General features: G+C 43.2%; 1 protein-coding gene across 2 annotated transcripts in view; it reads left to right on the top strand.

The window, feature by feature from the left end:
* Positions 1-3,215: 3,215 nt before the first annotated feature.
* LOC127009707 (piwi-like protein 1) overlaps positions 3,216-11,156 on the top strand; it is a 33,740-nt gene continuing 25,799 nt past the window's right edge. Inside the window, exons 1-2 of one of the 2 annotated variants that reach the window (XM_050883051.1) lie at positions 3,216-3,348; positions 10,958-11,116. In XM_050883051.1, the coding sequence (XP_050739008.1) occupies positions 10,970-11,116 (147 nt within the window). In that variant the 5' untranslated portion in view covers positions 3,216-3,348; positions 10,958-10,969. Of the gene's footprint in view, positions 3,414-10,957; positions 11,117-11,156 lie in introns of both variants that reach the window. The other variant, XM_050883050.1, reaches the window with a different exon arrangement.

Genomic DNA, 11,156 nt, shown 5'->3' with positions numbered 1-11,156 from the left:
ACCATTCGATAATGTGATTGAGGTCTTTCTGAATGATTTCGCAGTCGGTCTTTGTGAGGGCCTTTCCCCCCACCTTAGCGTCATCAGCAAATTTCGATATTGTGGATTTCAGTCCTGATTCGAGGTCGTTGATATATATGATGAAGAGAATGGGTCCCAGCACTGACCCTTGAGGCACTCCACTAGTGACTGGAAGCCAATCGGAAGGCTGTCCGTTGAGTAGTACTCGTTGTTTTCTGTCGGTGAGCCAATCTCTAATTCACGCGATCAGATTGGCTCCAATGCCCGCCGAGTGCAGTTTCTTAAGGAGTCGCTCGTGCGGTACCTTGTCGAAGGCTTTCTGAAAGTCCAGGTATATAACATCACTGGGGATGTGGGCATCCCAGTTCTTATATATACCTTGGAAGAAGTCTAATAAATTCGTTAGGCAGGAGCGCTTGTTTCTGAAGCCATGCTGGGTGTCGGAGATTACATTATTGTCTTCTAGAAACTTAACAAGTTTGTCTCTAATAATCTTTTCGAGTATTTTTCCTGCCACTGATGTCAAACTTATGGGCCTGTAGTTTAATGCAACGCTTTTGTCTCCTTTTTTGAAAATTGGTGTTACGTTCGCCATCTTCCAGTCTTCTGGGACCTTTTTCAATTGAACAGACTGGTTGAATATGTTAGTGAGTGGCTGAAGTATTTGTTGTTTAAGCTCTTTTAATAACCGCGGGGACAAACCGTCAGGTCCTGTTGACTTGTTCGTGTCGAGTTTATCCAAATACTCTTTCACTTCTTGGTCGCATATTGAGTCAATTTTCAGGGGCGTGATTCCCCTCGGCGGGTCAGGGTTCTCGGGCATGGTTTCGATGTTCTCGACTGTGAATACGGATGCGAAGTTACTGTTGAGGATTCTGGCCATCTGTTTACTGTCCTGAGTTGCAGCTCCAGTCTCGTCTGTCAGGGGACCAATATTGGATTTTACTTTCTTTTTCGATCTGATGTATGTGAAGAATTTTTTTGAGTTTGTCTTGATGTCACGCGCTATTTGTTTTTCGTAGTTGCGTTTACTACTCTGAGGCTGTTGTGGTACTGAGTACGACTACTACCTTCCATTCTGCGACCCGTAAAATAGCTCCTCCCCTACTCTAGTCCTGGAAACGTTGGCGTAAAATAACTCCTGTATTCTAGTCTTGGAAAGGCTGACGCCATAATGAAGAAAGAGAACATCAGACGGAGCAAAAGTGTGACAAGGCTAAAGACATAAGAGATAACAAGTAGCAAGTAGGAAGGGCGTCAGGTTGAGGTTATAGTGAAATAATTAAGTCTTTTAAGGTAAGGTTTTGCAGGAATCAGACAATGTGCTACTGTACTAACACACGCATTCAGTAATTTTGTTGGGTAGTTTGCAGGAAGTGTGTGTGTGTGTGTGTGTGTGTGTGTGTGTGTGTGTGTGTGTGTGTGTGTGTGTGTGTGTGTGTGTGTGTGTGTGTGTGTGTGTGTGTGTGTGTGTGTGTGTTTCAATTATTCATTCTGTCTGTCTGTCTGTCTGTCTGTCTATCTATCTGTCTGTCTACCTCTGTATGTGTGTAAGTCTTTGTTAGTCTCTCTGTCTGTCTTTCTGTCTATCTGTTTCTGTCTGTTTACCTCTGTGTGTGTAAGTCCTTGTTTGTCTGTCTGTCTGTCTGTCTGTCTGTCTGTCTATCTGATTCTGTCTGTCTACCTCTGTGTGTGTGTAAGTCTTTGTCTGTCTGTCTGTATGTATGTATGTGTGTGTGCGTGTGTATTTACTCAGTTCCAGCAGCAAATGAGCAACAGCTTTGAGAACAACGCTAAAAGACCACCAGGAAAGCAACACTGCAGCGACTTCCGAGAAAATAGCGCAATAAAACCTTAAGTAAACAGACACTTCCAACGGAGGTACGAAAGGGATTAAGGTTATTCTTATTCTTCATATTCTTCAATGCATCGGCGAGGCTCCTTGTACGACTATTACCCAAGGCCACAGAGAGGATTAACCGAGTGTTCATGGGTGTGTTTTCTTCTCCGCTTCTTTCTCCAGCTTTTCTTCCTCCTTTTCAGTTCCCTACTTTTCAATTTCTTAACTTCTTGATCTTCCTTTCCTTTCTCCACCTCCACAACCACTATCTCCTCCTCCTCCTTTTCCTTCTCCCCTTCTTCCTCCTCTCACTTCTCCTTCCTCAAATTCAAGACCATTCTTCACTACGTTTTCTTCACGAGAGAGAGCGATTTTAGGCGAGACTCTTCTATATTTCCGTGTGAGTCTTATTAAGAGCGGATCAGAGACAGGAAGGAAAATACAGACGAGTCACCCCTTCCATTCACTGAGAAAACCTGCAGGCTTCGTGTTGAAGCCTAGTAATAATAGGGGATAAAAAATAAATAAATAAATAAAATACATGAGTCAATAGCTACTTAATTTTAGCTTTCGATGAAGCAGAATCATTTCGGCATGGGGCGGGGGGTATTTCGTTGGGGATATACCCCAATGGAGGAAGGCTGTGCATACCGCGCAACCCCCCACACGGCTGGTAGAGATATACCCAATTCTTTCAAGGAGGAGGCCCAACAACGGGGCTGAGGGTGTCGGAAAGAGCCCACCGTTCCACCCCCATGGCACGGGATAGGTCTCGAATCCACGCCCTAGTAACCCGCCGAAGCGCAAGGCAGAGACGCTACCACTGGACCACGGGAGCCCTCCATTTCGGCATGGGGTCCGCTAAAAGGCTATTGGGAAATAATAGATCTCGATATAACAGGAATATTTTTTACATTTTTTCTTAATAACCATGAATGGATGTGATTTCGTGTGTTATATTGAATTAACCACACGATCACAGCGGCGGTGGATGACTTGCAGGGCGCCGGTGTTATGAGAAATACCTCCTTGCGGAAATAAGTCGCTCTGCTGCCCATCACGCATGCACCCACAGCAGGACTGGTTTTGTTATAGATTGTCCACTTGTGATATTTATGATACTGCCCGCAAGACAACGACACACCAGCCCAATAGATAAAGCAAACAAGAACTGACTGAACATCAACGTGGTAATTCTTTCTAAAATCTACCCTATTCGTTTGTTTTAAAGACTTCTCTGGATTGAAAGTGTTTCTCTTGTATTTACGCCATGTATTGGAGCCGAAATAAGGTAAGTAAACGATAGAGGTGAGTGAAATATAGAAAAAGTAAGAGTTATATTGCAGCTGCGAGCAAATTCCCAAGACACATGGCGGGAGGGCCGGGGCGGCGCTGCTGTGTTGCCTTCCAGTTTTCTAATTTGTAGCACCCGTAAGCTTCCTACAGGAGTCAGACCATCTCTTCAACATCCAGTACCCACTCCAGAGGTACGCCATCAACTCATTATAACCGTCCCCAGCAGAGGTCCGCCCTGTCCCTTGAAAACACGGAGGTAAGAACGAGGTACACACAGCAACATCATCATGGCCGCGGGCTTAGAAGGTTAAGTTCAAGTTGCAGAAGGGCTTGGTGAGTGCGTATAATGTTCCCGTGTGTCCCTCGCGTCAGCGGTATCACTTCAATTTTCATGGTTACCCGTCGCCTCGTGATTTCTTACCTGGACGGGGACACGCCCCAACCAAAAACTGTGGTGTCTCCAACCTTAACCACCTCCACACCACCAAGGGGTCATCTTCCCTCCGTGCCCTCATCATCAACTTCCATAGCATCACTAACAAAAGAGCCGCCTTTCATCAAACCCTCCTGACTTACGACCCAGACATTGTGATAGGGACTTGCCTCACTCCTGACTTAAAAGACAGTGAAGTGACTGAAGTCTTCCCGACGGACAGTCCCTATAATATGACTCGACACAGAAAAAACAAAATGGACAATGACCACGGTGGAGTCCTCATTGCGACCAAGCCGGAACTAGTAGTGACTTCAGCCACAGAACTAAACGTGGACTCCGAAATTATTTGGATTAAAGTACAACTTCAGGGCTGTAGAACTCTCTTCATTGGTCTCTTTTATCGTCCCCCAAGTTCAAATTTAGAATATCTGCAGACCCTTGACGAATCCTTATCCAAAATTGACCCCTCCAAAAACATATGGTTGGCTGGCGACTTCAATCTCCCTGACATTGATTGGACAACACAGGCGACACTGGACAACCCCACCCACGACAGCAATATACTACCACACACTGATAGGAGAAACTTACATGAACACTTTATTGACATAATCAACACACACTCACTCACACAAACAGTACATGAACCAACACGCACACAGGTTAGTGTAGGAAGACACAATCCTAACATAAGACATGGGGTCACATCCAATGCACTAGACTTGTTCCTCACAAACAACACTTCTTTAATCACACGTACACGAGTACTGCCAGGGCTCAGTGACCATGACATGGTACTCATTAATGCAAACATTAGACCAATAACACAAAAACAACTACCCAGGAACATTTATTTATACAACATAGCCAATATGGGTGCCATAACTCGAGACTTAGCTGATGTTAGAGACTTTTTCCTTGACACAGACTCAATGGCCAATTATGTTGAGGGAAATTGGACCAGACTACGAGACTTTATACATTACACAATGGACAAACACATACCCAATAAAACTATCACTCAAAACCAGTCATTACCATGGTACAATAGACAATTGAAAAGACTAGGGTAAGGTAACCAGTAGGTACGCAAAAAATCGGCGATTTTTTTACACTCTGACCTGTACCCGCTATACTATTTAAGCAAACTACATCAATTATTGTTTGCAAATAAAGGAATGGCTATAGTTTCATGTGGTACAAGCATTTTTCGAATAAGATTTAACTGTACAGAAAAAATGGTGTATAAAGTTAGTGCGTACGTTTAGGCCTACCCCTACCCATTAGGTACTCACCCTTGTCCAGTAGGTACTCATTAATTTATAACTAAAAAACTACAACAGCTAGAAGAGTCTCCTTTGGATATTTTATTCATTCAACCTCCCTTTATATGTTAGTTTATTTGTTTTTGGTCATAGCGTTTTTCTGAAAACCTAGTTTTTTTGCACATTATGCTAAAAAAAGGCCAGACTATTCGTCCTAGAACAACGATATGCATATCACTGGAAAGAGCTTGATTTGCGCTACAATGTTTAGGGATTAGATTTTCTATTTTCCATTTCATTCATCTACAATTAGTCAGTGAAAAAATTAATTTACCCGAAATTAGTCGTTGCAAATTTTGCACTAACTTTGTACGGCCCTAATTCGACTAATTAGAACTCATTCAAAAATTTGCCTCCTAAATCTTTTAGAGAAAATCAAGCCCTTTCCACTGATATATATATTTTTGTCATAGGATAAAATGTGTAGTCTGTTTTTAGGTTTAAGGAAAGTTTGTTTAGTTTCGCACTAATTTGGCTCTAATTCGATAACTAATTGCCCAATTCTAATGAAATTTTATGGGTACATACAGTGTAGGGTACCCTATAACTGTACCACATTTCAGTTGAATCGGATAATAAATACGGAATTACTAATCGGCAACCAGCCGGTTCCCTTAATCAAGTGAAATGTATATTGTAAAGGAAAAACTTTAGTTTTAGTGAATAAGAATATAGGACTTCCTTCAAACAAAATAGCAGTTATCACTTTACAATTTGAAGTGATAAGTATTTCCTTTATAGAAGTAGTAAATGCAAATCCATGAACACGGCCCTGCACTCTGGATTTGGGGTTCTAGTACAGCTAGCTCACATGCTCTGTGAGGATATGATAGTTCAGCGTAGTCTGGGACGAGAGTACCTACTGGACAACATGCACTGCGTACCTACTGGACAGCCAGTGGGGTAAGTTTGATGAGGTGGCACACAGACAGTTTTCACAGGACAGTGCTTCTTGTTCTCATATGCCATAGAGCTTGAGTTGTATTGCTGTGGATTGTGGCATACGTCTCTCTAGCAGTCATTTGAAAAAATGCGTACCTACTGGTCAAGTCTTGATTTCCTTGTCCAGTAGGTACGCACCTTTTTTCCAGTTTATAGATATGTACTGGAATAAAACCAACACCTATTTCTTGAAGTTTACCCTCCCAAATCAACCTGCAAAAAGGAAAAAGAAAAAAAAAATACACCGGAAACAAGGCAGACAACAAAAACGAAATTTGCAATCCTTAGCATTTCCCTAAGAAAACTACCACATTTCCTAATTGCATTCTTTTAGGGTACATAGTTTTTATGATATACATGTTATTTGTGGGATACTTCTGTATATGATGGAGGGATGGTTGAAGTATAATATGATATGAAGTTTGTTGATTTTGCTTTGGTCTTTTTTTGTGGGGACATTTTTAAATGCCAAATGCGTACGTACTGGACCACTGCGTACCTACTGGTTACCTTACCCTACACAGAAACGAGGGTGGCAGAAGAGAAAGGAATGTATGAGACCGGTGTCTATTAATGTGAATGGTGGCAGCCTGCCGTTCTCACCACCTGATTGATCTGTTCTTTGAATGATAGAGTGCAGTCAAGTATCACACCTAAATCTTTGACTGACTTTTTTACAGTCAGAGTGTCATCTATTATCCAAAGAGTGGTGGTGTATTTCTCAAATCCCTCTTTACCTCCATGCTCACATTTCTGCCATTCATGATTCGTCCCAAAGACCTTACCACCCTTCTTCCTTACAATGCCCTTTCTCTTATATCTCCCTCCATACCACCATGCTTACACATAACTGATCCAAGGTACTTAAACTCATTGACCTCCTCCATTTCTTCACCATTCAAGATTATTTTTCACATTCAATTCCCACTCTATATGGGCATACAAAATCTGCAACCTCACTTCTACTTCGCTCACAAACCATCACTTTACTTTTGTTGACATTTACTTTCAGCTTTCTCCTGTTACAGACACTATCAAAAACACTGACCAAATTTTGTAGGTCACTTTCATTTTCTGCAATGAGCACCGTGTCATCAGCAAACAGTATCGAATTTAGTACCCACTTCCTTCCCTCATCGAACAGTCTTACTCCAACTTCTCCAACTTTGCCCTTAATTTCTCTAATAACACCATCCATATAAATATTGAATAACCATAGTGACATGATGCACCCTTGTCTAAAGCCCACTTTTATCTCAAAATGTTCACTTGTTTCTGGAGTAGGTAGGAAGACACCTACCGAATGGGCGCAAGCCACTCCCGGTGAGGTATATATGGGAGGTGAGAAGGGAGCTGAAGCCCTCCAAAGACCCTTCCCATGTCCTCACTAACCGTTTCCCTATTGTCTCACCAACACCGGAGAGTAGTTCAGCATGCTCTCTAAAGACAGATCCTCTCTTTATCCACACCACACTACATTCACACAACATATACACCTTTTCCCAAAATTAAAATTTCAAAATGGCGCACATACACCCAGCCTCAGGTCCCCGCCTGGGGACCAAATTCCCAGGAGGACTCCCCTTCTGGGTGCCGACCCGAGAGGTGTCTTGATGACTCCTCGAACCTCTTTTTTCTCAATTTCTGCAACATTCGCGGTCTTCGCTCTAATTTTCATTCTGTGGAACATCATCTCTCCTCCTCTAAACCTCACCTTCTCTTCCTTACTGAAACACAGGTTTCTGAGGCTACTGACAGCAATCTCTACTCTGTTCCCTCCTACTATCTCTATCCTAAATTTCAATCCAAAGCTGGTTGTTGTGCCTACGTGTGCAACGTCATCACTTGCTCTCGTGCCCACGACCTTGACTCTTCTGAATTTTCCACCATCTGGCTAAGACTTCATTGTCATTCTATTACTAAATACATCTGTGCTGTTTATCTCTCACCTAACTCTACCAACTATGTAAAATTCTTTGACTATTTGAATTCTAAAGTGGAGCACATCTTGACCCACTCTCCCTTCGCTGAAATCTCCATCCTAGGAGATTTCAATGTTCACCACCAGCTTTGGCTTTCATCCTCTTTCACTGACCATCCTGGTGAACAAGCCTACAACTTTGCTATCCTCAACGACCTAGAGCAGTTGGTCCAGCACCCTACACGTATTCCCGACCGTCTTGGAGATCGGCCCAACATTCTAGACCTCTTCCTTACCTCAAACCCTTCTGCTTATTCTGTCAAACTGTACTCTCCGTTGGGCTCCTCCGATCACAATCTTATTTCTGCATCCTGTCCTATCGCTCCTGTACACCCTCTGGACCCACCGAAGAGGCGATGCTTCTGGCATTTTGCTTCAGCTCGGTGGGACGACCTGAGGATGTACTTTTCCGATTTCCTGTGGAATGATTATTGCTTCCAGGATAGAGACCCCTCTGTGTGTGCTCAGCGCATCACAGAGGTGATTGTCTCTGGAATGGAGGCATACATTCCTCGTTCTTTCTCTACTCCTCACGATATAAAGCCTTGGTTTAATCACACTTGTTCTCGTGCTGTCAATGATAGAGAGGTAGCTTACAAAAGGTACCAGAGCCTTCAAACTAATGCTAATTATGAACTTTACATTTCTGCCCGAAATCGTGCCAAATCTATTCTCCGACTAACCAAAAATTCTTTCATTATTAGAAAATGCGAAAACCTTGGTTTCTCTAACTCTTCCCGTGACTTCTGGCATCTAGCCAAAAACATCTCCTCCAACTTCACTTCTTCATCTTTTCCTCCAGTCCTGACGGCAACACTGCCGTCTCATCTATCTCTAAGGCTGAACTCTTCTCTCAAGCTTTTTCTAAAAACTCCACTCTGGACGATTCTGGGCATATTTCTCCTACTCATCCCCCCTCTGACTCCTTTATGCCTGTTATAAAGATTCTTCCAAATGATTTTTTCTATGCCCTCTCTGGCCTCAATCCTCAGAAGGCTTATGGACCTGATGGAGTGCCTCCTATTGTCCTTAAAAACTGTGCTTCCGTGCTGTCACCCTGCCTGGTCAAACTCTTTCGCCTCTGCCTGTCAACATCTACCTTTCCTTCTTGCTGGAAGTGTGCCTTCATACAGCCTGTACCTAAGAAGGGTGACCGCTCCAATCCCTCAAACTACCGTCCTATAGCTTTACTTTCTTGTCTATCTAAAGCTTTTGAATCAATCCTTAACCGGAAGATTCAAAAGCACCTTTCCACTTCTGACCTTCTATCTGATCGCCAGTATGGGTTCCGCAAGGGGCGTTCTACTGGTGATCTCCTAGCCTTCTTAACTGACTCTTGGTCATCCTCTCTTAGCCGTTTCGGTGAAACTTTTGCTATTGCGCTGGACATATCAAAAGCTTTTGATAGGGTCTGGCACAAATCTTTGCTTTCTAAACTACCCTCCTACGGTTTCTATCTTCTCTCTGTACCTTTATCTCCAGTTTCCTTTCTGACCGTTCTATTTCTGCCGTGGTAGACGGTCACTGTTCTTCCCCTAAATCTATTAACAGTGGTGTCCCACAGGGTTCTGTCCCATCTCCCACTCTTTTTCTGTTGTTCATTGATGATTTTCTTTCCAAAACGAACTGTCCTATCCATTCCTACGCCAATGATTCCACTCTGCATTACTCAACTTCTTTTAATAGAAGACCCACCCTTCAGGAACTTAACGACTCAAGGCTGGAGGCTGCAGAACGCTTAGCCTCAGACCTTACTATTATTTCCGATTGGGGCAAGAAGAACCTGGTGTCCTTCAACGCCTCAAAAACACAGTTTCTCCACCTATCCACTCGACACAATCTTCCAAACAACTATCCCCTATTCTTTGACAACACCCAGCTATCACCTTCCTCAACACTAAACATCCTCGGTCTATCCTTAACTCAAAATCTCAACTGGAAACTTCATATCTCATCTCTTACTAAATCAGCTTCCTCGAGGCTGGGCGTTCTGTACCGTCTCCGCCAGTTCTTCTCCCCTGCGCAGTTGCTGTCCATATACAGGGGCCTTGTCCGCCCTCGTATGGAGTATGCATCTCATGTGTGGGGGGGCTCCACTCGCACAGCTCTTCTGGACAGAGTGGAGGCTAAGGCTCTTCGTCTCATCAGCTCTCCTCCGCATACTGATAGTCTTCTACCTCTTAAATTCCGCTGCAATGTTGCCTCTCTTTCTATCTTCTATCGATATTTCCACCTAATTGCACTTAGCAGTTATTCCAAGATTTTGTATGGTTTTGGGCTATACGTATTATTAAACATTTCGTCACCCAAGTACACATATTTAACAAGGCTTTTGGGCATTTCCAGGAATAGTTTTATGGCCCTGGTGGTAGTTTGGCTCTTCTTCTGTGCCGTGAACCTAAAGAAACACATATTAGAACCCAATTGATCCCCTCTTTGAGCTTTAGAAATAGTTGATGTGAGAGCCAAAAGTGTCTTATAATACCGACCTTTATGTCCGGTTTACGTCACATAAAATATGTGTATATATATGTATGTGCGCCTTCTTGGTGTCCTGCAGCGAGGGCGTGGCAGTATGGCCCTTGGCGAGGGAGGCAGTGGTACAAAAAAGGTCAGTCAGTCAGGTCAATGCCACCCATATACCATTTTTCCCAAAAGAACATGTATTTTTGCTTTACGAATTCCCACCGCGAGCTTATGTGTCACCCACATAGTCATGTAGTAGGCGTGCTTACTGTATTTAACTATGGATAAAAAGGGTTACATACAAGCTTCTGTAGGGAGGAATAGTCTAGCCTCTTCATTTAAATGGTTTGAATACCGAGTAAGTGTTTAGGAGTAGTGGTGTATATGTTAACCCTTAGATGGCAGTGAAACTATATATAGACAGTCCAAAATTCAGTCCATCAGTTTTGTATGGCAGAAATATAACAACACTTTGAGACTGCGGTAGACGATGGTTAAAACATCCATTATGCGGCATAACTATATATTTATGCTGCGGTCCTAAGGTCAGCAGTGACTATAGTGTATAATTATAGACCATTCATTTTGGGGGGAGCTGCTCTTCAAATACTGCCGCTGTCTAAGGGATAACCACAATATATTATTTTTAGGAGACCTGAATCATGGATGATAAAGATGCCAAGAAGATTCGCCAGGGAGGCAGAGGAGCCGCAGTGTTGCAGGCCCTCCAGAAGAAAGCCCAACATCCCCAACAAGTTCCACAGCCTAGCCTGTCACCTCAGCAGCATGCTGTTCCCCCACCAGTAAACGTGAGTATCCAACATGTTCGTCTGTCATGCCAGTTTTCTT

Source organism: Eriocheir sinensis, chromosome 41 (assembly GCF_024679095.1).
Source record: "Eriocheir sinensis breed Jianghai 21 chromosome 41, ASM2467909v1, whole genome shotgun sequence".
Taxonomy (NCBI): Eukaryota; Metazoa; Arthropoda; class Malacostraca; order Decapoda; family Varunidae; genus Eriocheir; species Eriocheir sinensis.
The sequence above is the reverse complement of the archived record's forward strand: the minus strand, read 5'-3'. Positions and strand labels throughout refer to the sequence as shown.